The sequence below is a fragment of the Malurus melanocephalus genome, unplaced genomic scaffold (genome assembly GCF_030028575.1).
Source record: "Malurus melanocephalus ecotype Western Australia unplaced genomic scaffold, MMel_1.1 scaffold_106, whole genome shotgun sequence".
Lineage (NCBI taxonomy): Eukaryota > Metazoa > Chordata > Aves > Passeriformes > Maluridae > Malurus > Malurus melanocephalus.
Window position 1 is genome coordinate 464,914 of NW_026623338.1, and position 22,660 is coordinate 487,573.

General features: G+C 42.1%; 1 protein-coding gene across 2 annotated transcripts in view; it reads left to right on the forward strand.

The window, feature by feature from the left end:
- The first annotated feature begins 1,030 nt into the window (after positions 1–1,030).
- Positions 1,031–22,660, forward strand: part of PTPN5 (protein tyrosine phosphatase non-receptor type 5) — a 74,714-nt gene continuing 53,084 nt past the window's right edge. Inside the window, exons 1-2 of one of the 2 annotated variants that reach the window (XM_057369253.1) lie at positions 1,031–1,099; positions 22,139–22,249. In XM_057369253.1, the coding sequence (XP_057225236.1) occupies positions 22,150–22,249 (100 nt within the window). In that variant the 5' untranslated portion in view covers positions 1,031–1,099; positions 22,139–22,149. The other variant, XM_057369252.1, reaches the window with a different exon arrangement.

The window sequence follows — 22,660 nt, forward strand, 5'->3', positions numbered from 1 at the left end:
CCACAGCGGGGCCGGGGGCTGCCCACAGCGGGGCCCGGGGGCTGCCCACAGTGGGGCCGGGGGCTCTCCACAGCGGGGCCGGGGGGCTGCCCACAGCGGGGCCGGGGGCTCTCCACACCGCCCGCGGCCCCCCGCCCACCTGGGCCAGCCGGCGGAGCCCGCCGCCCCCGGGCATCACTGCCGCAGCGGCTCTGGCGCTGCCGGGGGCCGGCCCGGCTGCTCCCGCTCGCTGCCTGGCTGTTTCATTCATGCTTTCTCCTTCGCCATCTCCCTCTCCGACTGAGGGGAAACGGGAGCGCGCGTGGGCGGCCGCTGGAAGGCTCCCTGTCAGTCAAGCGACCGAGCTGAAAAGAAGGCGAGCGAGGGAGAAGGAGGCAGAACAGCTTTCCCGGGGGAGGGGGCGGCTGTTGTCGGCTGCCAGCCTCGCAGCCCTTCCCGGGGGCATCTGCAGAGACGGGGTGGGGGGAAAGCGGGAGCGGTGTTGTACCACAGACCCTCCCGCCGCGGGGAAAGGGGCTCTTCCCCGCCGCTCGTCACCTGTGCCCCCCTCCCCAAACACGCACGCAGCGGCGACGGGGCAGGGGGGCCGCGGCCGACCTGTCTGGCGGGCACAGTTTCTGCACCCCCGACGCTGTGAGGGCTGCGGGATCTCACAGTGGAGGGGGCAAACCCGGGGGGTGTTGGTGGTGGGGGGGTACATGGGGCGGAATATCCTCCTCAGCTCTCCGCGGGACCGGGGAACTTCCTCAGGCTGAGGGGCGCTCCGTAGTGCCGGCACCCAGTACAGCACGGGGGGCTGGTGAGGGGGGTCCTGAGGGGAGGCTCCGGGCAAGTTGCACGCTTTCGACGGGGGGGCGGCCCCGCAGAGAGCTGAGGTGGGCTGGCGCTCGGTACCGGCGGGGAGGGGAGCGGGCGGCTGCCGGCGAGGCTGTGGTGCAGCGGAGCGGCGGGCTCCACAAGGGAGACTCCACTGCCCCCACCGCGCTGCAGCGCTCCCTTTGTGCTCCCTCCGCACCTGAGCGCCGGGCTGGGAGGGGCGGCGCAGGTGGAGGCGGGCACGGCAGCAGCGGCGGCGCATCCCCGGAGCCGGGGCGGGGAGGTAAGGCGAGGCTGTGCCGTGCTGCGGCGGCCGCCGCTCCCGGCCGGCGGCGGGGACGGYGAGCAGGGCACGTCCATTGCTCGGCTTTCCTCCCAGCCCTTTCCCATTCCGTCCTGCTGCGCGCAGAGAGATGCAACAGCGGCAGYCCGGTCCCCCGGGGAAGGACGGGGCTCGAAGGTGGGCGAGTCGCATCAGCCCGGTCGGTGCGGGGAAGGGCGGCCGGGCGAGGGGCTGGGGCCGGGGGAGAGCAGCCGGCGGTGCCTTCCCGCTCCCGCGGTGTCCGTGCAGCCGTCCGCCAAGCTGCGCGGAGCGCTGAGGGCGGCCGCAGCCTGGCTCCTCCGGCGCCGCTCGCCCCCCCGAGGGGCCCGCTCCGCTCTGCTCCACTCCCGCAGGGCCCGTGCACGGCGGCAGCGTGCACAAGACTGGGCATTTTCCCCTTTTTCCCCCGCCAAAGAACGCCGAGATGCGCGGAGCAGATGCTAGTGTATGCKCTTAGCGGAGCTCGCTTGGAAAGGGCTGGGGGATTTGCGGGAGGCTGCTTTCGAACCGGCACAGCCGGCAGTTAACTACCGGCTGCAGTTAAAATTTTAGCAGCAGCAACAGCTTTGCGATGCTTTCCGGGAATGCTGCTGCCTGGGAGCTGATGTTCCCGGCGGCCCGCGGTACGCCGCCGCTCTCTCCTAGATGGCAGTGCTGAGAGCAGAATAGTTGCCGGTGTAGGCAATAAAGTGTTGGGAATCTGGAGACTTGTGCAGATGGATTTTGGTAGAGTTATGGGTGGAACAGAAGAGCATTCACGTGTGCACTAAGCTTATTTGTAATTAAGACAATTATTTTTTCAAACTTGACATATGGTTATCCTGTTACGCAATTACGTTTTGGTGAGACTGTGATTGTTACGTTATGTGAGAAAGGAAAAACAAATTTAGTAGGTTAAGCCTTTGTATTACAGTGTTATTTGCAAAGTTGCMGAGGTTCAGATCCAGCTCCTCTGGCTGCCATCTGATTGGCACCGATTTGCAGCCGGTGATCAGGTTCCGTGCTTGTRTTAGAGCAATCAATCGCAGGTTGAGAAGAAACGTGCCTGCATTACCCTCTGTTTTTTTCTTTATTTCAAAAATGTTGTCTCTACTGAGGAAACAATTTTCTTTGTTTGATCACAATATTTTGTTAGTCAGTTTGAGACGATAACTACCTTGTATAAATTGTGCAGTTAGTGGATCAATTTCAAATCTCACACAGACCCAGAGCTCATGTTGATTTCAGCACAAGTTGTGTGGTACATGACAGAGTGCTGAATTTTACTGTGTGGGATAGCTGAAGTAAATTTCTCACTGTTGCTCTACACTTCCAGTTTGTTCCTTTGGAGTAGCAGAATGTAGTGGTTTTGCCAATTCTTCTCATTGATACATTTGAGTTAGTGTTGAAGCCAATGATTGTTCAGGGGGCCCAATATGAGCCCATTGAGAGAGAAAATTTGGCCATTTGACTTGAATTGGATAAAATGGATACTAGAACTCTTACTCTACATTTGCATATAATGAATCTGAACGTTCTCAGTTGGATGTGCGGAGAGGTAAGCACATCACATTTAYTTGTTTTATTCCTTTTGTTATAACTGAACAGGCATTATTCTTTGTAGTACTATGTCATTGGTTTGTTAGATTTTTTTTTTACTTCTTATTTAGCAGTATTCTGATTTAAGGACTTTAAAATGTTTGTCACTCCACTGCAGAAAGAGTTGCCAATCGGATGTCATGATTGTGAAACTAGAACAAGAGCCTTTAAACAAGAGCAAACCCATCAATTTAGTAACAATTTGGTGTGATAAATGGCAGAATACACAAAAAGAATGCAAATCTGAACAATTACAGCATGCATCTTTTAGTATTAATATTGATATTAATATTGACAAAGCACAAAAGGCAAATAAAGACATATAGCTTTTAAGCACCTAAACTGGTTTGAAATGGAAGAGCTRTTTTCTGTTATGTGTTGTTTTCTGTTACATGGTTTATGCTTTTCAAAATAGTGTGGGGTGGGGAAAAGATCAGAGAAGTTTTTACAAGCATTTATTTTGTTTTCTGGATCTTAAAATTCCATTATGTAGCAGKATGCTTTTCAGTATCTGCCTTCTCAGTATCTGGAAAGGCAGATGTTGCTGCAGCAGGAGCAATTACACTGATTTGCAGCACAGTAAAAAAAAAAATCTGTTCTTTCTGCCTCTGTCTAAAAAGGTCAGTATGCACCTCTGTTTTGGGCTTGTCAACAGAAGAGATGAGACGAGAAGTTAAGTTTATTTAACGAAGGGAGTAAAGTAATGTGCAGTTAGGAAATTTCTGTTTGAGGAATAAAATTAACCAACTGCACGTGTTTGGTTTTGCCTCAAAATTGTCCACAAATCAACCTTGCTGAAATTCAGGGAGTTTTGATAGGTTTGGTTCGTTGTTAATTGCTTAACCAGGTCACGTTGTCCTGGGGAAGGTTGAGTCCCAAAGACGGAAGAGGCATTGAAGACTAGGGCCCCCTGTAGGCTTTTGTGGAAGAGCCTTTCTGACTTGTAGCTTTTTAAAAGGTGCATGACAGAATCCCACGGCTGAGATTTTTGCTCTCACAGTTGTTTTTAGTTCCTTGCTTACCCTGTGCAGACCACAGCAAAGTGTGACTGATGTGATCCAAGACTCAACCTACGATAGAGCCAGGATTCTTGGTTTAAACTGATACTTAGAGAGTTTATCTCGATGTTTCAGAGCTAGTGTGTTTCTGCTTTAGAGAATTTGAGACTTCCTTGCAAGGAGAACATGCAAATAATATTTAAGAACTGAAGGACTGATTTRCAGTAAAGCATCTTTAACAGAATAAGGCCAGAAGAGATGCACAACTTTTGTGATTCAGTATCCTAACTAGTTTCATTCTGTGTTTTACTGGTGTATGTGTGTGGTTATGACAGCTGGACAATGCAATTATCTGTGGTTTTGTAGCAATTCTGTCCTGTGGACACAACTGCATGTGCTATCAGGAACGTTTTTGACACAAACTCACCCTTCAGGTATAAGCAACTTGCTTACGTGACAYGGAGGTTGGGACTTCCTTATTTACCATCAGACCTTCAGTCATTGCAGTACGTAATAAAGCCATTTAGAGCATCTTTTAGAAAAGAATGAAAATGTGAGGCTGGGCTCAAACATCAGTGAGTGCCAGAAAGAGTGAAAACTACATGTAATATATTTTACATACATCCATTTGTTTAGGATGATGACTGTTTTTGTAATCTCTGTGTGCAAACTTGGTGCCTCCAAAACCTCCAGGAACTCAGGTTTTGAAAGCTTCAGTGAAGAGTTACCAATCCCTGCAGTMTGCAGAGCCCACTGTCACAATGACAGCTAACATGCCACCGTCTAAACTGATGTCTGTGAGGATACGCTGCTTCATCAAACTACATAAGCTATGACACAGCTAATCTTAATTACACTGCTCTTTAAAAATCATACAAATGTTGTAGTCCATGTATCACTAGAATTGTTCTGCCCCTTGATTGTCCACAGATCATGTTTCATTAAAAGCGCTGATGAGTGCCCAGGAYTCTGAAGGCAGCAGTTTTGTGCAAGGTAAGAATGTTCCTTAAAGAAGCTGATAGGGAAGGGAGCTCCAGAATTCCTGGCAGGCACTGACAGCTCAACATGTCACTGTAGTCTAGTCTGAAGGAGAATTGGATGTCCTTGACTATACAAGAAGTTTTTGCACAGTAGAAACTTAATAGTGGGTTAGACAGTGCTTTCGGGACCTGTGCAGGTATGTTTGTTTCTGTTCAGTTGCACTAATATGACTGGAGTAATTAGGTTTCTCTACAAGTGAGTATGCATTGAAGCACTCTACATTAGAGGAGGAAATTTTATTTATCTTGGTGAGCCTGAGATCTGCACCCATCAGTTCTGAATGACTTTGTTTCCAGAACTGCTTGGAAATCAAGGAGATGGATGATGTAAGCTATAGGGAACAGGGTGGAAGTTGAGAGGCTGGGACATTAACACTGCTTATGATGCCCTGAAATAGATTCCACAATTGTAACCACAGTATTAAATACAAMCCCAGCACTATTCTTGGCAGATAAGTGGTTGATCACTGCTCTGGGGATAAAAAAAAAAAAATCAGTGGATATTTTAGTAGGCAAATCCCATGGACTTAGATTTTTCCACTTCAAAAAGTGGAAGAATCCTAGCTTTGTCTTCCATTTCCTTTCATCTTCATTACACAATTCTTGTACAAAACAACAAATGCAGAAATAATCTTGCAAAATAGGTTTCTGTTTGTAAGTAGGCAGTTATAAAATACTGTCTCTCATTCCTRTGAGACCCCAAGAGATGTGGGAGATGGATTTATTTGATTGGGAAATTGAGAGCTAATTTACATGTGGAAATTTGCTAACATTAGCATACCAAGTTTATTTCCCCCACATACGTAGCTCTTACATAAAGAGACTGTGAACTGGAAATGTTTATGCCTAAATATTTGGAATGGCTCTTCTGGTGTGCAGCCCTGTGTAGACAGGCTCTTGGATTTGAATTACCATTGCAGGAGTTGGCGAAATCAAACCTAAMGGAGAATAAAACCATGAAAGGAGCCCTTTAACAGAGCAAGAGGTGTAGCAAGAGCACCAAGATCTTTGAACTACAGGTGTTTTGGCAAAGATACATATTTTCTTCTGTGAACCCAATATRAGAAATGAAGATTAAATATCCTCTTAAATATCCACTCCTTTGTTTTGTATATGTTGAGTGAACAGAATATTTTTTATTTAGAAAAGTACTTTATATTTACAGCTGTAGGTGTTTCTCCAGGTGATGATGTATCTTGTGTGACTGGTGCAGCAAAGTGACTCTCTGATGTTTGACTCGATCCTTGTGGGTCCCTTCCAATACAGAATATTCCATGATAAACATTTGTTACTTCTAGAAATGCATGTTTACTGAAATCACAATTATACCTAGAAATCCCAGTGTCCCTACATCCCACGAGTTCTGTGTGTCTGGAGATACACATATCTTTATTCAAATGTGAGGGGTACAGATAAAGTGAACTCACACTAAGTGCTGTTATAAATTAGATGCTGAAAATTGGTGTATGAATAGCACTAGCCAGTAAACTTAAGTCAGTAAAATATAAAATTGTTTTCAATAAATGGCAAAGGAGGAGCAGACATGGGACAGTGGGGGCTGTTGGTGCAAAGGAACAAACAAGACGCTTGAGGGGAATTGTCCTTTGAAAAAAAAAAAGTGAATTTTTTGTTAAAAATTGGTAAGCGGTTTAGATTATTATTGTAGTGCACAATGTTTAAGCTATGTTTCTCATGTCACACTCTGAAGTAATTGTCAGTGGAGTATTTTTGCTGTGGGACTGTAYCAGCCTAGGAGCAAAAGAGAGTCAAAAGATGTATTGACTTCAGTGCTGGCTTGTGAGAAAATATATTCTACGTTTGKGGTTGAATTTAAATTTAAATTGAAAATATTTTCTAAAAGGATGTTTTATTGAGGAGATACAATTTGGGATGTTATGTTAGTCGGTTATTTAACTTCTTTAAAATATTTTAATATTTTTAAAGCCTGTATTTTTTCTCTCTTTCTTAGAAGCAGAGATTTGAAACTTTCACATTTTTAAAGACTGAACAGGACCATTTGTATTTACTAATATTAATTTCGTGCATAGCTCCYTTCATTATTGAAACTATAGCATACTACTTAGGTTACTGCTTCATATATAGCTTAATTCCCTTCTCATTTCACCTCTTAGATTAAATCCCTTCTGATTTCRCCTCTTAGTGAGGGTGGCTTAGATAAATTTAGATGATGACTTCATCTGACCAGTGTGCGCATCACTTTCAAAGTGAGGTTGTATTTTTTTTTTCCCTAATTCCACACTCCAGAAAATAGCAAACCTTGTGGTTTCTACCCTGAGACAAACATTTCTTTTTCCCCTCTAGATAGCTGCTACTCCCCTTCAGGGGGAAGCCATATTCTGTGCATAACATCAGTGATATGAGCCTCTAATTGTACCTTAGAGCTTGTTAGAAAATACAAATGCTGGCATTTGGTAAAGAACTCTTCTGGATATTGTTGAATAACCAAAACCGTTGGGGGAAAGACCTCATAATTTTGCACAGTGAGGGTATTTGTTCTGAATTTTATCTCACAGTTGCTATAAATAATAACTATTTTCATAATAGATGACTTGCAGTCTGTAAAAGCAGGTCATTCCAATTATTACCTTCTTTTTCTTCCTGATGTTTCAATGACAGGAGATTTTTAGCAGCCATCAGCATTGCATACRTTTTTGTGTGGATGTGACCACTCCATGGATACAAGATAAGGGGAAGGCTCCACTGGCATACAGCAAGCTTTGTGTCCTTTTGGAAGGCAGGTTTAAAAGGCCAAACCAACAGTTATGTTGARTTTTGTAGCCCCGTTCCTGCCTCCCACCAGCTTGCCAGCAGCACAGCTTTACTTTACTTGTGTAGAATGACAGTTAAGTGAGCATTAAGGGGATGGGGAGAGCAGCACTTGAGATGTTTCTTCTTTGAGTAACAGAAGTACAGGGGYGTAGAACAGCCTGTTGAACCTGCTCGCTGTTCCCAGCTGGTCTCTGAAATTTTGGTTGTCACAAGCAGTCCATGGGTTGTACATTGACAGTTGTTATGTGCAGCTGTGGTGACAACAAAAACATCAGCAGCTTTTCCACGCAGACACTCTGGAGACCTGTTCTTACAGTTAGCCGTTGATTAGCTACCTACTCAAAAGGCAGGCTGCTGGATCTCCCTGGATACATTCCATGTGTTTCATTTTGCAGCTCATGCTGGTGTCTTGGACTTGACCAAAGTTTGGGATAATTACCAAAATGGGATATTTGGGGAAATACCATAAAATGGTAAGGAAGGCAGATCGTTGCAGGCCTGCTAATGGCAGTGAGAATCCACATGGGCTTGAGGTTTCATTTTTCTCCATACTTGCAAGGTTTAGATCATAATGTTGAGGTCAGGAAACTTAGAAGCAAGCTAGGCATCTTGATTCAGCCTCCCTGAGAGAGTACTTGTTTTACCAGAAATGTTTTGGAAGCATTCCTTGGATATGTGATACCACTTTGGAAATTATTATTCACTGAATTACACTTGCCTATCTGTTTTTTTTTATTATTATTATTATTGGTTTGTCTGTTTGAGTTTGTGTTTTAAGGCAGGTAAATAAAGTATGCTTGATATGTTTTTTCCTAGCATCATCCAGAGACTCTAGGRAAGGGAATTAATTTTATTCATCAGGCAGTGCATTTTTTTCTGGTGGTTCTGCAGACTCCTTTTTACTTTTTGGAACAAKACTTGCTGCTTGCTTCCTGTACCTTGTCTGGTTGAGTATGGCTACATCTGTTTATTTTCTTTTCTGGAACACCTTCCATTTGGTACTCCAACAGCATCTGTTCATATTCAGTATCAGTATATATATTACTGGGGCTTGGCTGTAGCCATCTCCTTCAGGAGCATSTTCCTTGCCAGTGGAGATAACTGCCACTATTCCATTACCCTGACCAAAGCCTCTGCGCCTTAAGTCTGAGAATAGCAAGCTGGAGGGGTGGAATAATTTAAGTAGTTGCCTTGTTTCATTCCTCTTCTAAACATGGAAATCAGAGCCTGCAAACATTCATAAGATGAAAAGTTGGCACAGACGTGGTAATTTCTGTGAAACTGCAGATGTGACTACTTTGTTATGAAACTGCTGGGAGCATCAAGAATTATTGTCACAAATCCTGTGACTAAAAAGCATGTAATAGCTATTTTGTTGGGTTGGTGATTGCTTTTGCACTTTAGACCCTGTTAGGAAATGGTCACGTAATTAAAATTGTTATTATTTTCTTTTAAATTAGAGGAGGACTTCCCTCATACTTGTATRATGCCTGATTTGCACTAACAGGCACAAGGAGCTGAGTACCCAAATGCTGTCTGTATTTCAGCCTGGTAGSTAATTGTTTTTAAACATATTTTCAGGTGTAGTAAATTGCTATAAGCATATGTAACATTCTCCATGCTATGTACATTTTCTAACATAAATAATTTCTTATTTATATATATTGTCCCCAAAGGAGGCACTGCCACTTGCTCTTTTATCTCTTTTGAGCTTTTTGCATCATGTACAACAGTGTCTGTCCTGAATTTGTAAGGAAAAAACATCATTCCTTTGAATTTCCTATGAGCTCTCTAGCACTGTAACCCCTCAGACTCCTGATTGCAAACACTGTAGATCTTGAATGTAGTTTTGGCCATTGTCAGAGGTCTGTTTGTTGCCAGTGGGCAGCAGATCACAAATGGAGATTCAGTGCTCTAAAGTTATGTAGTGATGCTCAGTAATGAGCCAGCAATTAAGCAACTATGTTTTATCTGCAGTGTAGTCTTTGCAACTCAGAACATCAATTTTCAGTCTGTTATCTTGAGTAGATTAGATTATATTAGTATAAATTGAGAACAGTTGCTTTGTGTTAGCCCTGGGCATGACTTTAACATTAAACTTAGTAACTTTAATAAAGGCGGGTTTTAACCCCCAAAAATTATGCCCGTGGTAAGATACTGATTTAGGCATGATGCTGATTCCAGTGTTTAGACAGAAGAGCCTGTTGTCTGTGTATCCAGGATTTAGAAAAATATTCTCTTCTGCTTGGCAAGCTTGCTTCAAAGTCCTGCTAATGCTAACTCTGGCTTCACTGTATTCTGTCACAGTCTAGTGGCCTGGGATTTGTAAAGCTGTGCCTATGAGATTGCTGATTACACTGGGAAGAGAAGGCAGGCCAAAGCTAGCTGGAATAGTGTCTTCTGTCATTTGGGAATTTGTTTTATTAAGGCATCTGCCTTAGTCCCTTGGTTGTTGATGCTGAACAGAAATTGAGAGTAGGTCTCTAAGCTAATTTATTGTCTGTCCTTGAAACCAGATGTTTATTCCAGTCTGGATTATAGAGTTTCCTATCTGTGTCTACAAGCTTTTCTTCTTTTTTTTTTTTTCCCCAGCTGATACCAATCTCTGCTGCTCTGTGCATGGCTTCCACCCTGTCCATCTGTGTCTGTCACCTCTCCAGCCCAAGTGTCAGCTCCTGTAGCTTTGTATTTTTCTTCCTCTCAGAAAGAGCTGAGTAACCTTCTGCCACAAAGGTTTCAAACCAGGGAAGTACAAACTGCCCTCTTTGTCCGCTACATCCTGTCAGATTAGCAGCTTCTGATTGATAGTGGTATTGCCAAGTATGAAAGAGGCAGCTTTTCCCCAGGAGCTATGGAATCCCTTGTTTGTASAGGGCTTTATCATGGACTGAAATGAGCTGATGGCCACCACCACAGGATACAGGAAAGTAATTTGCCTCTGGTTTTTTGTTCCTTTTCTGCAACTGATTGCTGTGGACATCGTTCTGATTCTGAGAACACAGCAGGTATTCAGASACATCATCTTGATGTCCTGGAAAATGCCTCATTAATCCAGCCAGCCGTTTTTAGGCCTTTTCCTGGAATATTGAACTTAAGTATTGCATTTTCCTCGTTGTAATTGCTAATTTTCCTCCTTGGTTGCTGCATGATTTTAGGAGCTGATGCTTCATAAGTTAGCAGAGGTAGAGATGAGCAGAAATCTGAGATCCTGCTAACATGTCAGGCTAGATAAAGCCTTACTTGCTTATCAYAGTGATTTGCATGGTATTGGTGTTTTGTCCTCGAGAAGCTTTTTTTTTTCATGTTGTTCAAGAATGTGTCTCAGACCTTAGATCAGTATAAATTTCAGAACTCCTCCGCTGTGCTAATCCCTCATTGCATTGTTTTGGAGCTGTTAATTGATGATCATTCTGAATGTTTAATACATTTTGGTTGAGGATTTCTAAGCCTTTTTCTGGCGTACTCAATGACACTTGTGGTTGATGCAGAGAGTGGTTTTTGGGAAGCAAAGGGATTGGAAGGCAGAAGAAGCTGTTTCTCTTTTGTGTCTTTTGTGTGCAGCAAGAGCTGGAAAGGGTGAGAGACTGATTGTTCCTATCCCTCTCTGCACCTGCCAGGCTCTTCACATTTGAAGAGTACGATGCAGAAGCAGAGCTCCATCTGCTGATGTTCCCTTTTATGTGAGATAGCTCCTCAAAGAAGGGGGTCATACATAAATGACTTTGCTGACCCGTGTTTCTGTTTATATGCCATATCATGTGTGTGGACATGTTGTGAACTACTGCACAGAAAAGGAAAAGTAAGAAAACAAGTCAGTTCCAGGGCTGGAGAAAATAAGCACCCCTTTTAGTTGTATGTAGGTCATAATTTCTAAGCAAGGTTTAGCATCTTCACAAAACTCGGACCAAGATAACTTTAGAAGTTACCCCAAAATGAAGCTCGGTTTCTCTTCGTGTTGAACTTTGATGGCAGAGGGACCAAGGTCAGACTGTATGGTGTTGGCTGGTAAGCTGGGAAATTTCAAGGCCTGTCCACACAGGCATAGCTATTGTTTTCTGTCTGAAAGGATTCTTATGCTCAGCTGAGGGGTAAAAGCTTCTCTTCTGTTTTGGTTTGAAGTGGTGTCTAGGGAAGAGGAAAACAGTATTGGCAGCAGCTTCATTTGCTTTGAGCATTATGTCTGTCTATTCCCTGGAGAACTCATTAATTTTTAAGGCTGTGGCAGCAAGAGGCTAAATGAATACTGCAGTGATACCCTGATGATTTGAGACAGTGCATTCATCCTTTTGGGATAACGAGTTCTGCTCCCTTCAGACATGTGTGGCACCCCGAGATTGCTGGGTCAGTTTAACCTGACAAGGCAGCTATTTAGAAAACAGGAAGATGCTGTTTGGTGGAATGTGTGGAAATGAGAAAACTGTTCTTTTTGGAGCATTATCTGTTCTCTGATTGAATCTTCCTTAAGATTCATTTACCTTTGCTGGTAAACTCCACCTGTTTGTAGAAAGGGAATTATGCAAGAAGGCCAAGCTTTCCCTGGTTTATGCTGGGGAAACAATAGTATGTGAAAGACAAGGTTCTGAGTTACATTGATTTCTCCTCAGTAACTGTGAGTCAGGATGAGTGTTGATTGTTGACTTACAGGATCTTAATGTTGTGAATGGATAAGATTCCCAAACGTGGCTGTGTTAAGGGTGGTCATGTATATATGGCCCTCTGGAAGCCTGTAATGTCCGAATACTTAACACAATCAAAATTAAAACAATACTGTCCTGCTGTGGAAAGTCTAGTATCAGTCAGGGTGGGGGAGCTTCTGAGTTTTGACCTAGGAACTGAGTTGTTATACCCAACTTCCTTTCTAAGGAAAGTCACAGCAGACTGCCACTGCCTTCCAAGGCACGGCCTGAACTCTGTGAGAAACATGTGGCTTTTTAAAAAATGGGTAGGTKCTTCAAAGCGGTGGTAATCAATGCTGAGCTGGCAATAAACAAGCAGGAGAGGCCCTGGAGCCCTGGTACCAGTTTGCTGTCTTCTGTCACACAGCCACAATGCACRGGGCAGGATAAAACGGGGATCCTTGCATGCCCTGCTGTTGGGATGGCAGTCCATGAATGGGACAGACCTGGCTGCAACCAAGGCCTGAGGCACTCTGCAGGCAGCTCTTGGGCATGTGCACCGCTGTGAAGGTACCAGGAGTTTTGAAAGATACAGGACATTTAGAGGAACCTARGACAGTGAAGGATGGAAGCAGTCAAACAATGAGCCTCAATTTAGTACTGAAAGCACTTACTGACGTTTTTTTTTTTTTGAGCTTACCATCCTTACTTTTAACCCTACTGGCCTTACCTGAGTACTAGACCATTTTAATGCAGATCTGGATGGTCATGAAGTGCCTCTCTCTGCTCTGTCCATTCTCTTAACAATGTCTAATGCTGCTGGCCCCCTGCACTACTGCAATCCATTTCCAAGAACTGGAAGTCAGAAGTGTGCAGTCTGTTCTGGCTGATGGGGCTGGAAACTGTTGGGGCTCCAAATTAGAAGTGATATAGCTTCTAGTTAAAAAGATACCATGAAATACTCCACATTTAAACATCAAGGGGAGAGTAATGCCCCGTCTAACGTAAATTGTATTGAGTACATAAAGGTCTTCTATGTACTGTATATTTCATCATATTTGCAAGTTTATGGTGCTTATCTTCCTGGAYGGTAAACATCATCAGCCCTGTGATGGAAGAAAGATCAAGCTCTTTAAACCAAGAATAGCAGAGAAAGTATAGATGGTCTGAGATCCAGACCACAGAAACAGGTCTGTGCTTTAAGACCCATGGCTGTAAATATTTACTTAGACACTAGGAATCTCTCACTCTTTAGGGGGATGATAGCAACTTGTGTCCCACTGAGATGAGGGTCAAGAGCACTTACAGCCTCCAGGATTCAGCCTTAAATGCCTGCCAAAACGTTCTCTGCCTTTAGAACTTGTAATAGTTCAAAGATTCTCCTTTTTTTTCCTAATTTCAATTTTTWAAAWTTTTTTTAATTAGAGCATTAAATCCAATCTACTATGGTAGTAACACTTTCTTCCCATCTCCCTCCCCAAGTCTCTCTTCCTGGACTGGAACCCTGTATATAATTTTTTTGTAAGTTCCAGGTTTGTTTCGCTAACATGTGAGGGATTTAAAACCTAAATGCTGGCACAACCTTAACTAACCTATTGCAAATGTGTCACTATTCATTAAGGACTCTCTAGGGTGCAGTATGTTTCTTGGTGGATTGGCTTCCTGGAAATTTAATGGCACTTTGTGAATTGGCATCCAATTTTGTGTTTAGTCTATCTCCTGCTACTATAGAAAGCAATTTTGATTCTGATAATTTGAGAGATTCTGTTTTGCTTTGCTTTACTTTCATGCTGTACTTTAGGCAGGAGGATGAGTCAGCTGGTGTGATCTTTAAGAAACAGTACAAAGAAAGATTTCTTTGAGTCCACTTACTCTTCTAGAAATTAAGCAGGATATTCATGCCTAGCCATCAGTAACCAGTTGAATTCCTGTCTGACCTGTTGGGGAAGTTCAGTTAAGTTCAGAAAAGGCACTTGAGACTTGTGTGTAAATTCTATCTTTATTTCTTTTCAGTAATTTTATGGAGGTTGAGATCAGAATTATAGGGTGCTGTGGGATTTACTTAGTTCTAGGTACATCTGGGGGGAGATCATTTTGCTTCATCATGTTAATGTGTTGAATTGTTTTCATTATGGCATGCTACAATATTCTGAAGTACTTGCAACTTTCCATACAGCATTTTTGTGCAGTAATTTCGTAAACAACTTTGTGCATGGATGTAGTAATTCTGGAATAGTTATTGTTTAAATACTCATCCTTTTATACTGTGAYGTAACTTGCAGACAAATATCTGTAGACAAATTCATGAATGTTACATAGTTTTGGGGAGCTCTAGCTGTAAGACCCAAAGTAGCCTGTGTAGAAGAAATTATTTTGGGTGTAATTGCTTAGAGAAAATATATTTTTTTATAAGATCAACCCCCTTAAAAATTACCATTTTGTTTTCACCTTGTTTCTTGTCAAATACTTTCCAGTCACTTCATTTAAATGCTTATGTGAGAACCATTATTTCCTAATTTTTTTTCTTTTTTTTTTAAGAGAGAGTAAATGAGTTAGTGGGTCATATAAAATGCTTCACTCCAAAATCAACTGTCCTTTTCAAAGCACTAAAATCAGTGGGTAATTTACAGATAAAGCAAGGGGAAAGTTACAGCTGTGCATAGAGGTGGATGCAGAACTGAGTTTAAGTGGTGAAAGGGTGACTGACTGTGGGGCTGGACAAAATCTCCTGTGTTCATATCAAATTTCTCTGATGTAATTGCAGTCTGCATCACAAATGTCAGTGCTAATGGCCAGAAGGTGCTTACTCTCTCTGTAATCTCCTAGAAAGATGACCTTGAAAGATTGTGTACATTTTTATGGGGTTGTAAGACTGGACTCAAAACTGACTTTGTGGATCTGGTATTCTTAATACTCTTAGGACTCCTAGACATAAGAATGTAGTAATTTCTATGCTTGCTGTTGTGCTTTGTGAAATCCAGTGAGAGGGAATTATTCTTACTGTGTGAGGACTGAGAACTAAGGAAGATATTGGCCACTTGTAGTGGCAGGATCTGTAGTGGAATTTTCRTCTGTTATGTGGGAGGCTTAGGTTTCATCAGTGGAGAATTTAATTACCCTGTTTCACTGAGGTTGGATTTTTACAGAGCTGTAACTCTGTGTACCTTGCAGAATCTGCATGAGAGCAGAGCTGACTTGTGTTGAGACAGATCTCCCACACGGCTGTGAAAACAAGTGCACAAATTCAGAGTAGCTGGATGTAAATCTGAAGTAACTGTCATGGAGATTGATGTTCTCTCTAGGAGTTAATCTACATTTACATCAGGGAGATTGTGACCAGAATCTCCCAGCATTCATCTTTGCTAGACTTTAGTAGCTCACTAAATTAATTGCTAAATTAACTTGAGATGGTTGATTATTGTAGATGCTTCCCACATATTTCTTCTGTCTTATTGTCATCAGATTTAAAGACAGAGCTCCACTGGATCAGACCAGATCTTACCTGTTCTGAACTCCTGCTTGTCAAAGCTGTTCCCTTCAGCTAGGTGTGAACGCTGAGAKCAGTCAGCAAACATTACACCAGTGAAGTAACTGCAGTACACTGCAGTCCTCAGGAATCTAACCCTKTGCACATTTGGGTCAAAACCAGCAGGGACATGGTAGCCCATGTTGCTGAAGGCAGAATGAGCAAGGGGTTAGGGAGGTCCTGCAAGGTAATCTCAGATTATCCTTGAAAGCTGGCCTTGCCAGTTTCTATAGTGGAGTGGAGCAGTGTGAGACTTCTACTTGACATAAGTACAGTGGTCTGTGTGAAGCRCTTTCACTACTGAGATATCCAAGAAGCAGCATGAGCTATCTCAAATCAAAGCACCTCTTCCCTTGTGTGTTAGACTGCAGTTGCTTTGCTGCTTTGTTAATTCTGCACAAAAGAGGTCATAACATGAAGTACCTCATGGTAAAATACTCATTTGCAGTATTCAAGGACATTGGAAGGAAATGCCCAGAGCTATTCCTTCAAAGTCTGACAACACTGAAGCACCTGGAAATTCTGCCTCCCTTCCTCTTCAGATTTCACAATCGACATTACGCTGAAAGAGAACACCTTTCTTGTATGTCTTTTGTATGGCTTAAATGAAACTGGGATGCCAAAAGGATGGGCTATGTCTGATCCTGCTGTAGTCTGGGCGATGAGATTTTATGACAACCTTACTTGAAAACTAAATTTAGGTTCTGTTTCAGGTCCCTCCAGAATGGATGCAGAGCAGCACAGTTAAAGGAAACCAACTTGAGAAGCTCTAATGCCCTTGAAAATAGTAAAAGGATCTGGGCTAGGGGTGAAAGTAAAATTAAATTATGTCTCTATTTAATTAAAGTTCCTTATTTTTAACTAAACGTGTTGTTAGGTCCCAACAGAGAATCTGTCCAAAAAACATGAATTTAAAAGTCATCCATGTTTTTACATATGTGCCTAACAACCTCCCAGTCTTTGGCCTTCACTTTGARCTGGTCTGCCTCCCAACAGCCTGCAGTGTGAATTGGGAGGGCCTGGTCATGCTGGCTGATGAGCATGAAGTGAAGATGTAAGGATGTAATAAATGGGTGATCATCTTTCTTGCCTGCATGCAAAAGTAAAGGCATCGTGCCAAGCAAATATGCGCATTAGATGACTAACAGCTCCCACACTGTCAGTGTAGGCAGAGAATATGCAATGCAGCCACATATGTGTCTCAGAATCATACCAGGTGCATTTTATTCTTAATGTTTGGTTTTGTTTTTAAATAGGAGTTCAGATCTGTGAGCAGGATGTTTATCTCTATGCACAGAAAACAATATTGGTCATAGCTTTTAATGTATGATCAAGTTTTTAAACCTACCAGCTGATATATCTGTTGCGAATGGCATCAGAATTTCAAGTAACTGCTATAAATGCTCTCTAGGATRGCTGTGCATATCGTGTAATTTTCTGACTTTACCTTTATTCAATGGCTAGAAAATATCTTTCTAAGATAAGAGAAAGAAAGTGAGGGTTTTGGTTTTTTGGGTTTTTTTTTTTCGGGTGGGAATATTGTTGTAAAGATTTGTATTTAATGTTTGGGTTTGTATTTAGTTTTTTTATATTAATATTTTTGCCCTGATTGAAGTTAGAGCACTCTTTTTTGGGTAAAATGGGTAGGAGTTGTTCACAAAAATTAGTATGCTGTAACAAAGGAGTTGAATTCCATTTGATACTTGCTTAGCCTTAATTTTTCAATGTACATGTGGATGTACAATGACCTGAACTCCCAGGGAAGTCCTGTAAATCCCTCTAAGCAGAGTGCAGTTCACCTTAGCATTTAATCTTGCGGTGAGCTTCCACTGAAGAGGGTCCCTTTCCATTCCCCCAGTGATGGTTAATCCACCCCCCGCCCCTGCTAATTAATTAGTTCTGTCAGTTCTACAAACTGAAGCAGCAGCCTTGTTGCTGCACAGATAGCTAAGACAGGGGGATAGGATGCAGTAGAGGAAACTGAACAGGATGAAACAAGCCCTTCTCTTTCTGCAGCMGGGTCAAGTTAGATCATCTCAAATGCAACACACAGTGAACCTGAAGTGTTGAAGGTTTGGATAGTGGACTGATTTTAATTCCCCAAGAAATATTAAGGATCCTCTGAGCTATGAACTCTACAGCCACAGAATGGTAGGCAGTCTCTTGAGCTGGATCTTAAAAAAAAAAAAAGGAGAAGCAGGAAACCAAGGACAAATTCTCAAACCACCAAGCTACAGTTCTATGGCTTCACAGCCAGATGATCCAGTGTTCAATGAACAGACCTCTGTTGTTGCCAGAGCTAAAAATTCTGCAAGTTTATCATGCTTTTTACTGACATCTCATAAGCATAACAGTATGGAAGAAAGCAGACTTCCAGACTGCAGGTAGAGAAGAACCAAAGTCCTCGGATGTTTTCCAGGACATGCTCTCATTGACATTGGCAGAATCTGTCAGTATCTACTTAGCACTGAGTAACTGTCTGATGACAAACTAATTTTTGAATTTGGGAAGAAACAAAGCCTTTTTTCCGTTACAGAGCTATATAGTAGCCTATGTAGTATGGCTTGGTCTCTATTTACTCTGTTTTAAATACCTTTTTCTTCTTTCTTGATCTGACAATAAGCTGGCATTTGATCCCCTTATCCAGGGATTTGTTTTTGCCAATAAAAATTGCTCTTACATGGACTAGCAGTTAGAAAAGCCTGTGTGGAATGACTGGGATGGCACTCCACAGATAGTCTGCATTATATAAGCTGAGTTTTCCACTCAGGTAGTTAATTAATTAAACTTGGTCTTCAGATCCCAAGAGAGAAACCACTTATGTGCACACTTATTTTAATAACGTGTTTCTGTTCCTCTGYCCATGGAGATTTAGCCCCGTCTTCCGGTTTGTCAATTCTCAAGAGGGAGAAAAGGGAATGTAAGGACAAAGCGGAAGTGTGTGGCTCCATGTAGTCTCATTTTGGGCAATTAGTCTTGTCTGATTGGGGGTTGTAGATGGGGTGAGGGAACATCTTACAACATCACTACGGATTGCTTGAATGATGTGTCCTTTGGAATAGATGCTATGTCCTTCCCAGAAGAGGGAAAAAATGAACAGTAGTAACAAACCATGTTATCATTTTGTGTTCCATCCTCTGCAATTGCATTGCTCTTCTGTGATGGTGCTCCTGCACATTAACCTGCTATGATACAGATAATTGTGTGTACCATTCTTTGCTTGCATCTGGGCAGACCATGTCATTGTTTTTAGCAAAAATTAATGTGGTAGCTTAAAAACACAGAATTTTTTTCRTACATAGCACAAGATAAAATCACTCTTGTTTCCATGAAGTAGTCTGAATATGCTTCTGTGTATTTGCTACCAGAAATTTGGCAATTGCTTCTAAGTCCTCTGTGACATGTCCTCTAGAGATTTCACACAGCTCAAAAATAGGTGCAGAAATCTTCTCTTAACTTCAAGCCTGGTTTTGCTGGCACTTTGGCTTACGAGTGAGTGCTCCTGTAACTAGTTTTACCTCCTTGTGTCAGAATGACAAAGGACATACCAGAGTTTTTAAAGGAAGGTCATACAGTTGTATTGCCTTTATTGTTTAAGGTGAGTTGCTTTTCTCAAACTACTTGGCCTTGAAGGTTTTCCTTGTATTCAAGGGCAGATGGAATTATGTCTTCTACATCAGTGTATAGTAGATGTAAATGCTGCCAAATCTGAATATTGTTTTCGCATCAGTTTTGCACTGATAGTAACTTCTAGTTCTTAGTTAATTGCAAATAAGCCTCTGTGCATTTTCAGAGGCAGGAGTGATTTCTATCTTGCTTTCCTGGTATTTTCTTTTGATCATTCATATACTGTTGGAGATGGGCCATATTAGGCAATAGATGGGTATTTCTGGCAACAGTGTAAAACTACACCTGTCCCCAAGTTACRTGATGGGGAAGGAGGAAGCAGAGGAGGAATGCTTGAGTTTGGAGGCAGTGTAAAGAAAGGAATTAAGTGTGGAGCCTGGAAAGGAGCCTGCACTGAATGCAGACTACAACAGTAGCATATAGCTTAAGAAGAGGTAACTCTATCGAAGACCTTCAACACTAACTCATTTGGCCTCTCTGGAAATGTCATGATACTAAGTTCTTTGCACACTGTGTGTAAAGGAAACAGTTTTGTCTGAGCATTTGCATATTGTGGTGGACTGCAGGCACTAAGAGAGGCCAAAGAAAGCATTTGGGGTTACTGTCATTGTAAACAGTAATGTTTGTCTAAAAACTGAGTGTGATTAAATCATCTCGTGTCAGCTGAACCACAGTAACTGTGTGTAAACATTCTCAGTCGACTATTTCAAAAGCACAGACCACATCTGGCTTGAATTTTGGCTCTTGTCTTCTGCTTGCATTGGACTGAGAGCATGCAGAGTTAATTATATTTCAAACTCARCAGAAGTAATAACTCTATATGCTGGGACAGCCTGTTCACATACCAGAGCCCTTTGTGTCAAGACACAGAAGAGCTGTATAGAGAAGTATAACATCCTTTATTAGATCACTTGATGTACTTTGGGGATATAATCTGACCTTCAGTAGTGAGCCAAAAGACACCAATTCCTTGTATCCTGTGGCAGTCCCTTATGAAATACAGTTACTCTTTTGTTCTGCACCTCACGGCCGTTCTGCTGGAGTGATGTGAGTGCATTGCAAAGCCAGTTTCTCAAGAGTTGTTGCACACAACTGTCAGTTATGTCAGTGACAAAGTTGAGGGGCARTGGGGGTGCTGATGACAGACTCAAACTATCCATGCTGTCTTTTTATGGTGCTTGTTAGTTGTTATGAGTAGCACCTGGAATGTAAAAGAAGATTGACTTCCTTGGGGACTTGCCTGCAAGATGTATTTTCTGGGCTACAGCATGGACTGAGAAATCACATCAGAAAACAAACTTAATAAAAACATCTAGCTAAAAAATAATTGGCTGTCACATTTTCCTAGGAGAGAGGGAGAAGTGTTTTTAAGTGGCTATAAAAGTATAAATACCACTTCTATGATGTATTCTTATTTTTTCTGGTTTTAGGAATAACTTTTGGATTATGTTTTGATACACATCATGTACACAGACAGTAATTCTTAKTCTCAGACTTACATACCATGTTCATATTACTACAAGTGAAGGAGACAGTATATTTACAGGCCTTTACAACCAATTTCATCCCTTAGTAATCCCTTGTCCTGGGTGGCAGAGGATTGCTTAGTGCTAAAATGTGCTACATTGGATGAGATTTTTTTTTTAGGTGTGCCTCACATGCTACCCTGCTAGCTTGCTTCTTTACCAGGATGCTGCTGTCTTCTTGTATCCTGGTGTCTTCTAAGAATTTGACTTGCTTTTAAATACATTTTTWAAATATGTGGTTATGCTTATGTCTATGCAGTGATCTCCTCATGTCCCAGTGTCAGAGGTGATATGTTGATGTCTAAATAGTCTTGAATTTATTAGCCTGTTCAGAATTACATCAGTTTCTATGCCAAGGATTTCAACAGTACCTCTGTAGGAGAGAGCACTTCAGAGTTTAGCCTTTTAAATTTTTGTTCTTCAGGAGACTTCTTGATGGGGTTTGTGAGGCACTGTGTTTTGGCATCAATATAAAGAGTTCTGTATGTCTGTATGGGCTGTGGAAGAGACTGTGAACCAACTGGCCTGATGTTCACAGTGCACAGTCGTTTAGAAGTAGATGACAAATTCCATAAGCCTTGAAGGCAGAACACTTTACAATCTGGACAAAAAATACATCCCTGCCCCCTCCCTTAGCTGAATTCATGAAGGAGGAAAAGGTCCTTGCAGATTGTTAGAGGTGACTTTCTTTCTGTGTGCCTATGTGACCCTCTTTGCCCATGTTTTTGCCATGCTCTGTGGGGCAGTTGGACATATGGTCTCTGAAATTATGATGGACTGTTCACAAATTATGTGTTCAGTTAGCCCCACTGTGTAATAGGTATGATACATTCAAGAGTCTTTCACAAATGAGGGGTTTTGCCTTGTACTCACAGACCTTTAAGCCTTCTCTGAGATTTTAGTGAAATGGGGCATTATGATTTTAGCTGAAGGCTTTTTCCATATGGTGCAGATGGCTCCTAAGGGAGCTTGGTTCATGGATCGCCTCCTTTTCCATAAATATTGGAAGATTTTATGGTACACTCCCTTTAGATACCTGTAAGCCTTCTGGCAGATCCCAGTTCCTTTTTCAGACAATAAGTAAAAGCAAGTTCATCAGTAATAATATGGCAATATACTTCATCCCCTTTCCACATTTCACCTYGCTCCACACATCAATGGGTTGACACTTTCTGTATGGTTGAACAGCTCATCACAGTCTTGTCGAATTTATTGTCAAGAAGAATTGTGTGTAAAAGCCCTGAATGGTTCTTAGACATCTGATAGTGTTAAAGCTTAGATTTTTCCCATATTTTTCAGGACTCTAGTGCATGAAGGACGTAAATGATAATCCCAGGGGACCATCTGTCCTGGAGCAGGCATTGGAACCAAGTTACGATGTGACTGAAAGGACGGAGTGCAAGTCAGATGGTAAGTAAGACAAGGAAGATGAGATGTATCATACTGTCACTACAGTACAGATGAAAAATATAGCCATACATGCATTCTTTTAGAACTTATCCTAATTTTCAGGTTTTAAGTGTTTTACAAACCCCAGTTAGCATGGAAGGTAGTTTTTTTTGCTAGATCTTTTCACAGTGGAGTATATATTTTAACATAGCTGTGGTTCTCATATCATCCAGAGTCCATTTCTCCTCCATTGCSTACTTGATGTCTATGAAATTCTTTCTAGCTTGGATTTCTAAGGAAGCCTAAAGGATTGAGCCTTTGTCTTCTAAAAGCTCCTTAGGAATTTCTTTTAAATCCAATCCATAGCTGCCTCAAGTGGTTTTTTTTTTTTTTTTCTTTTTAATTAAATTGTGGTAAACAGTAAGTAAATAA